The 9,208-nt window shown below is 32.1% G+C and overlaps 1 protein-coding gene across 1 annotated transcript; it reads right to left on the bottom strand.

Annotated features, from left to right (window-relative positions):
* Window positions 1-7,139: 7,139 nt before the first annotated feature.
* On the bottom strand, window positions 7,140-8,492 carry LOC111023048 (uncharacterized). The gene is made up of 2 exons (XM_022300385.2): window positions 7,855-8,492; window positions 7,140-7,641 (listed from the first exon to the last, which is right to left on the bottom strand). The coding sequence occupies exons 1-2, from the start codon at window positions 8,320-8,322 to the stop codon at window positions 7,579-7,581; spliced, it is 531 nt and encodes a 176-aa protein (XP_022156077.1). The 5' UTR covers window positions 8,323-8,492; the 3' UTR covers window positions 7,140-7,578.
* Window positions 8,493-9,208: the final 716 nt, after the last annotated feature.

Here is a 9,208-nt window from a genome sequence, read left to right as displayed (position 1 = left end):
AATAATTATAATAATAAGGCAACCCACAACTCAGCCTCATCATCGGGCCCGAGGCCAAGGCCGGTCCAGGCCCAGCCCAAGCTCGATCCAAGATCAACGTTTGATCGGCCCGGCCCAATCCAACCCTTCTATTAATTGGATTGGATATGGATATTCATTTTTTAATTTGGGTCAGCCCGAGCCGTATTTTATATTAATATACGGGTCAATCCAAGCCCGATCCAACTTTGGCTATCAACTTAGGTCCATGGATTGGACTATGAGCTTAGGTTTGAGTGGTTGGACCGGCCCAAGCCCGGCCCAAACAATACTTGAGGCCCGTAGGGCTTGGGCCTGGGCCAAGCTTGGGCCATTATTTCTCTGGGCTGGGCCGGCCCGACCCAGCCCAATGATGAGGCTGACCCATAACCCAACCTGACCCAACCCGAAAATTTTTGGTTGGGTTGAATTGGGTTAGTCATTGATTTCGGGTCCATCGGTTCTTATATATAGGCAACTCGAAAATTTGGGTTGGTCCCAAAAATATCCCTAACCCGACCCGACCCAATCCGTGAACACCCCTATCCAGCGGCGCAAAGGAAGCAAGCACTTTTAAATCGGTAAAATGAATGCGACTTTTAATTAAAATGATTTTGAAAACAAAAGGATCAATCCTTTACCTCTTAGATGTGTGGACAACATGTGATCTTTTTAGATGTGCGGTCATCTTGACCAACAACGAACTGGTATATGGGCACTTTAGGATTTTGATAAGTCTCACTTTAAGACAAAACCCTGTTAGGCTAACTAATTCTCTCATTAATTATGGAAATTAATATATATATATTCTTAATCTTTTAATTTTTTTAAATTTTCTTAATTATTTTGTTGGCTCACAACTCATGAGTTCGAGTCTAGAGACTCTTCCATGTGACCATAAATCAAGTTAATATCTCATTGGGCTTCCAAAATTCAATGGGTCATTTTCTATCTAATTGAGCCTAAAGATGACTTAGTTATCCAAATGGACCCATTTTCAATTAAATTAATAATAAATCTAATTTACAGATTAAATAGTTTAATTTGAATTAAATAATCAACATTATTTAATTTTCTCCAATTAAATGTTAACTATAGAGATCAACAAGCTAACATGAGACCTTAAGAACCTACAACTTTGAATTTCAACGGTCAAGAATTGTTTAATTAAATTCTTTGATATTAACTAATTTTATTATTAACCTAATGTGACTCCACTATAAACCAAGATTTGCACTCTCATGGGTTGTAGATGAATTATGTCCACAAATATAACTATAACTACTCATCTAATCCTTCACAAAGTGATTCATGGTTTCAGCCGCACGAACTTATCATTTTTCCTAATTGTATCTCTTGCTCCTTAAGTTGCATTGGTTTTCTAATGGAGAGAGAGATAAGGTCTTCTATGATCTCATCATGGAAAAAAAATCTTCTTGGGTATGAAGAAGGCGAGACCATTTTATCCAAGTCTCGAATTAACACTTTAAAGAAATCACTTATCTACATACTCAATAAGGAGAAGTGCACACTTTTCATTTTCTCCTATTGAGAGACTGTAAATTTCACTGTATGTAGAAATGTTCATAGCTCCCAACTTGAATATATTCTAAAATTAGAAGGCTTATTGGGCGAACATTTACATCACCCTAACCCATGTAAATTAAAAAACCACAGTTGCTTAGACATGAGTTGATAGTACACTCATGATTAAGATCAAATAGTCAACCTTATCCATATATTGTAGACTATTTTAAGTCACTATTCTTAAAATATATCCTCTCATATGTCCGTTACATACTAGTTTGACAACGCATATGGTGGCTTAGGAGCGATTAAACATTGAATGTCAATTTCCACGACAAGATGAACATCTAATTATATTGAGTTTATTTTCCTTATTTATCTATAGTTTATCTAATGTCATGAGTTTAGGTATGACATCTCAACAATCTTCCACTTGCACTAAAGCAAGTGAGATATAAACCTAGAGCATTCTTATGATTACATACCAAATATATGTTTTATAATTCATTAAATGCACATGAAAATACTTTTTAAACTATTCTTCAAATGAAAACTTATTAGAATGCAAAAATTGCAACACTCTTATTAAGTTTAAAGTAAAGATTACAACGTCAATCTAAATTTAAGTGTAATTCGATGAAATTGAAAGTTAGAAAAAAAAATTGATACACAAATCTATTTCGTTATACACCATTATTCTATTCTTGGTAATAAAGAACTTGTTATTCTTAAACATGGCTCAAGTAGAAGTTCATAATAAATGAGACTAACTCGTGCTCAAATAAAAATTACAATGATATGGTATGTACTACGTTGAAAATTAAAATAAAGAATTGGAATAACAATGTCTTCTTCTTCGTCGTCTTCTTTTTTTTTTTTTAAGCAAGAACAACTCTTAAATTAAAAAAATCTTAAATCACGGTTGAAAAAAATGGACAGGTCAATTTAAAATTTAATTAACAGAAAATCTTGAAAGAATCACGCCTACAATATCTAAAAATAATTAAAAAGTAATTTAGAATAAAGGAAAATGCTGAGAGATTTTGATCTTGAAAATATTGAATAGGAAAATACGGTATGATATGTTTTAAAAATCTAGTAGACATATAACTAAATACAATGGATATAAAAATAAATATAGCTAAAAATGAAAAGAAAAAAAAAAAATATATATATATATATATATATATATATATATATTTGTCATAATCAACCCTACATAAAAATCAGTTGGTCATTATATTTTTGGGATACTTTTAGCTATTTTTTGGTATAAATATGGCTATTAAGGATCTCATATTAAAAAAAAACAATAGATCTTATAGTTTATAATAGATATGAACTACTTATTTTGGAATGAAACTCACGAATATTGATATAGTATCAAAGTCCAAAACGTTCATATGAGAATCCAGTCAAAAAATGAGATCGGGCCAACATTGATGAGCCAAAACCGTCACGATTAAGGGATATCAATTAGTTTTGAAATGAAACCTCATTAATATTGACATGGAATTAACCCCAACTTTTCTAATAAATTGTTTATGTTGGGATTATGGAGTTAAAACAGGAAACTCATATCCTATGAAGAAAATAATTTTCAACATTACAACCAATCCCTACAAGGAGGATATTATTGTCTTATAAGGATTACAATATATAAGAATTATGATATTTACTCTTTTATATAAATAGAGCTCTTATGTTAAGTTTCATTTGTGCAGAACCCAAATAAAAGAGACTTGTGTGGTTGTGGGCAGTGATAAAAAGAATTATGTGTCCCGTGGGTTTAGTGATTGTTTTTCATTCCTCTACTTAAGTATAGTGTATTATAATAATACTTAGAAGCTAGAGGGCTTTTGTTGGGACCTCTAGAAAGTGTATCTGGGAGATATTTAAGTGTTTTGTATCCAATCTCTTATTATAGTTGAACCCGCTTCTGAGCGGAAGACTGGACATAATCCCTAAACTGTTGGGGTGAACCAATATAATTTTGCTATTCTGACTGCTAATTCTCGAACAGTTTATTGGATTTATGGATCAAACGGAACAAACTTTGACTTTTTGGTCTAGACGATAAACCAACCTTTGGACCACAGGCTACTTCAATGACTTTAGTATCAAACAGAATCTCATCTACCACCCACCCATCTTCAATTGAATCGACATAATTTTTTCATCATTTTATCAACAGATTGAGTAGAGGAAAAACAAAAGGAGAAAATAAAAAAGAGAAAAAATCCATATCCAAACTATGTATTGAGATATTTTGAGAAATGAATTTCAATACTCAAGAATAAAAACCAAGTAAAATAAAACTTGGATAACTATTTTAAAATTTTGATTTCATACGTATCTTAATTTTTGCAACATGTACAAAAAAAAAATATCTATATTTTTAGTTCCAAGTTTCAGTCATTTTGGTTCATGTAATTTTTGAAACAGTTAACTAATTTTGATTTTTATATTTTCAATTTTTGTTCATTTTAGTTCATATACTTTCGAAGCTTTTCTTTTGATCTCTGTAATTTAAAAATCATTTTGGTCCATTTATTTTTAGCATGACATTTCACTTACAAAATTACTTGAATTATAAGCATAAATTTGTATTAAATATTTTCTACTGTGTATAAATTTGTGTAACAATTTTACAAACCAGGAATAACAAAATGGTATTTTTTTTTAAAAGTTAGACCAATATAGACGAGAGTTCGTAAATTAAAATGATAAAAAAGTATATAGACCATTTAAAAAATTACAAAATTGATTAGTTGATTAACAATCATTTGAAATAACACAATCATTTAAACTTGTTTCAAACCACCCATCATAATTCATAATTACTTTAGAAAAAAAAATGACAAATTTATGCAACAAACTTTCAAACAATCCCAATCCCAATCCCAAACATGGAATTGCAAAATTATTGATTGTGTGAGCATGACAGCAAAGTTCCATTTCATCACACACACCATTATCATCCAACAAAATCAGTGACAATATTATATAAATTATTTCAAACCCATCCAAATTCAAAAAATGGCATGGCTTTTATTCTATCATAAAACACACCCTGGACATATCCATATCCACACCCCCACCTTATGAATTATTTCCATCCAACATAATCATTTTGTCTCTAATTTCTCATCTCTTCCACGACACACATACACATTAATGTTTTAGTGTCTCCGAGGGATAGCTTGGGTGGCTTGGGACTTCAGGAATATCTTTGAGGTTTTGGGTTCAAGCCACAAGAAACGCAACTCCACCAAACAATGACCCTTTGCGTATATACGGGTATGAAGACAGTGTGCATAATCAGGACAAGTTGTATGGACTGAACAACACTATGACCAGTACAAGGCTTGACACGAAACCTCACAGTAGATAATATCACAAGACCCCATGCTCTTACTAGTTCGTCGTTCCCAAGAGACATATTTGACTTGTAACTTCAAACAATTATATATTTCTCAATCTGAGAGAGAGAGATTTCATCACTCTATATTTGGTGGAGTAGTTATGTCAAGCTTTTTGTTTGGCCATATGGAGTTGAACAACACACAAGTATTGACGAAAACTCCACAGTCAAAAAGGAAAAGATTAACTTTCATTCTTTTAGGTATGAATAATTTTCTAGCCTCTCATCTTTTATAAATGCAAATTAATGCCACATATTTGTTTTTCTATACTCAACTCAACTATATGGCAGCAAAAGTGTCTATTTAGCCCTTGTACTTTAAGCGATTGGTTAAAAAATATTTATTTGTTCTTAAAAATACACCTCGGGCTATGGATAGGGGCATCTTCTACCTATATTTAATAGGTGAAGGAGGTACCCTCGAATTTTATTAGTAGAAAATGGGTAAAAGATGGGCAGAAAATGATTTAGTTTTTGGACTTTAGTTTATAATAATTTAGTCCTTATATTTTCAAAATTTTAATATATAACGATTTGAAATCCCTATACTAAAAAGTTCATAATAATTTAGTCTCTATAGTATACAAAAATTAAGTGTCAATCTTTATTATGCAACGATTTAGACTTTATATTTTATAAGTACATTTGGTTCTTCATCAATGTTCATCAATGTACATAAATTTTAACAACATTTTTCACGTTAGGGACTAGATCATTACAAATTCAAACTAAATGAACCAAATTGTTACATACTAAAAGTACATTGACTAAATCATAATTACAAACTAAAGTTTAGACACTAAATCATTACTTAAATGAAAACACCCTTGAAAGTTTCTTATAAATTCACGAACTTTTAAGCTTATATCTATATTGTCCATTTACTTTAAAAAGTATATATTCAAATAGGTCATTCAACTTTCAAATTTGTGTTGAATAGGTTTTTATTGTTAACTCTATTAGTTAAACATTTATGCTACAAAATACCTAAAATCAATCTGCTAAATTATCCTTAAATTAAGCTGATGGAGTTTGCAACGAGAATTTAATTAGATACAAAATTTAAAGTTTAAATAATTTGTTAGAAACTTTTTAAAGTATAAGGCCAATAGACAGAACCATAAAAGTTCCAACCTTTTTCAATTTAATCCGACCATTAATTTTTTGAGTTAAAATGACAAAAAGTTGATTCAACATTGCTTACGTGGTCATGAAAATTAAAATAGATTTCTTATTACTTATTAAACACGTAACATCAAATCAATTAAATCAAACCATACTTTTTCCTCTATCATCACAAACTAACAGAAACTCGACCTTTTTCACTTCCCCCTTTTTTTTAATTGAGGGGTTAAAAGGGTATTTACCTTTCTATTTAAATTTAAAGAAAAAAAAAAGAGAAGAAAAAGAGAAAGAAAAAGAAAAGACATTGTCATGAAGACCAGTAGTTCCTGAAAAAGTGCTTGCAAATTTCATGTAAGACTAAATAAGACCTTCAGCTGACCAGAAAAACCTTAAACTAAGTGAAACACCTTTCCATCTAAAGCACTTTTTTGAGTGTTTAAGAAGGCCATGACTAATCTAAAGAAGAGCTTTTAATTAGCTAAAAGCACTTTTTGTTATTCTTAATCTTCTCTAATGTCTTATCAAATGGTAAAATCTCCTCATCAGACCAAAAACAACTTTTCAAAAAGCAAAGGTAAATGCTCTAATGATATACATATCTGATCATCTTCCAAACAAGATTGTATATGAAGTTTCAAAAAGAGTGTCAAACAGCTCTAGTTGACCCAGTTCTTATCAGTGCAGCAGCAAATATATCCTCAGTCTATGAATGTATAATGTCAAAGAAAAAGACTCAGCACCATTCAAACACTATGGTAAAATCCCATTTTCAAGTTAAGATATGGGATATCACTTTTTCATGCAAACAAAAAAGTACTGTTTGTTTTCTTATCAAGTTTTAGACTACTACAACAAAGAAAATGTTTACCGATTCTGACAAGATTGACAAATTTCCACTGTTCTGTCTCCATTGCAATATTGGTGTTAGATTATAGAACTGAGAGGCAAAAAAAAGGACATGGGCATAAAACAAAAGTAAGCAGCACTCTATTCTTGACATGTTTATTGCAGAAAGTTTGCATTCCAGACAAAAAAACAAAATTAATTATAGCAACTGTAATAATAATATTAATGATGATTATGATGATGATGATGGTAAATAGTGATAATGATGATGATAATATTCACAATACACCAAAATTTCTGAAGATTATTGAATAGAAATGTGTAGATTTTTTCACCTGAACTCCACCTACCATTCTGCAATCTTCCCCCAAAAGAATTTTCTCTGAACCAATTGTTGTTGTTGTTGTTCTTCTTCTTCTTCCCCTTTCTTCCTCACCCAAACCAGAAGTTGCTCAACAAATTCCCAGACTGAAACTCTGCTCTGAATGATGATGATGAGAAGTTCAAGCACACACTGTGTAAAGAACCATATAGCAGATTGCTAATAATATATGCTTTTGATGACATATACAACAATGAAGATTCACAACCCAATAATGGAGATTTCTTTCAGCCTCTTTGCATAGCTTCAAGAGTGATTATACCACTTCCCTTCCTGAACCCAGCTGAACAAATTGGTTCCCAATCTTCCGGTGTTGACTCTACACATGAAAAACAAGCACAAACCCTGAATCCGAATCCGGAACAGATTGAAATCGAAACAAAAACCCTAACAATCTCACAACACAAAAACTCAGAAAACATCCACAAAATGTAAAAATCTCGCTAAATCAATACAATAAACAATTCCTGCAGAAAAACGGAGTACGAAAACTGAATTAGGAGATGAGAAATTAGATTAAGAGTTGTAAGACCTTGGAATTAGCGGCAAGGGATTGAACCGCGACACATTCCGGCGGAGTATCGAAGAGAGACTGAGAGAATTGCTTGAAAACAACGCCGACGTCGAAGTAAATAACGCCGGAGCTGGGAACGTCGACGCGAATGCCCTTAACAGGGAACCACAAGAAGAGATCCTGCGCAGAGATTCCAGACAAGGCGCCGATCTGGCCGTAACTCAAAGTCCCTGAAACATTCATATCGTAATGCAGCTGATTCTCGAACATCGCATTACATTCCCGATCCAGAAAGACCTGAAATCGCCCACTCTCCTCGTCGATTTCGTAATCCCTAACTCCCTCGGGGAGTAGGCCCTTGGGGAGGCCGTGCGCCGAAAGCAGATCGTAAATGGACTTGGAATCCTGCTTCGGAGCAGCGTAAGAGCGCGTCGGCGCCGCCATTGGGAGCGTGAAGTAGAGGAAGAAGAACCAGAGGAAAAGCATGGCGAAATCAGAGTTGGAAAGTGAGATGAGAAATGGAGAAATGTTGAGGGGAATTGTGGTTCTTGAAGTAGGGTTTTAGCAATGGAGTTTGAGGAGAGAGAGAGAGAGAGATTGACAGCAGGATTACAGAGAAGAAGAAGAAGAAGAAGAAGAAGAAGAAGATGAAGATGATCAATTATTGGTGATGAGTGAGAGAGAGAGAGGGGTGGGGCCCGCGTTGCAAGAATTCTTCAATTATGAATATAAATTCTATAAAACTCCAAATTGTACGCCATTTTTTTGTGATCTAACTAACATGATATGTCTAACTTATATTCTTTTTCTTTTTTTTTTTTCTCAATTATAATTTTATTGTTTAAATATTATTTTGGTCCTGTCTTTAAAAGGTCTATTTTGGTCTCTCGTTTTAGTTTTTTCTATTTTTAAAATGTTTGATTTTGGTTTCTGTATTTTTAAGTACGACTATTTTGGTATTGATTGTTAGACTTTAACACAAGTTTTATATATTAATTTATAGTGGAATTTTAGTGAGTGAAGTGTTGTGAAAAATTTTGATTGAAATAAATGGGATAAAAATAAAAATGAATTGATCAAAATAATCATTTTCTTAAAACTATAGGGACCAAAATAGACACTCCATAATAGAGGAACTAAAAGGATAAAAATCAAATAGATAGAAGGATTAAAACCAACCAGAACTAAAATTACAATGACCAAAATAGTATTTAAAACTAATTTTGTTTGAGCCAATTTAATTATAAGTTGGAGTATCGAACTTTTAAGTTATCCATTATTTTAAGATATTATTGGCTTGAAAGATAAAAGGGCAGTTAGGACTAGTAATATTTTTAACTACCACAAATAATAATCTATTAGATATTTGTTA

The sequence above is a fragment of the Momordica charantia genome (assembly GCF_013281855.1).
Source record: "Momordica charantia cultivar OHB3-1 chromosome 9 unlocalized genomic scaffold, Mcharantia_2.0 BLBB01000009.1, whole genome shotgun sequence".
Lineage (NCBI taxonomy): Eukaryota > Viridiplantae > Streptophyta > Magnoliopsida > Cucurbitales > Cucurbitaceae > Momordica > Momordica charantia.
Note: the sequence above shows the minus strand (reverse complement) of the source record. Positions and strands in the feature narration are given on the sequence as shown.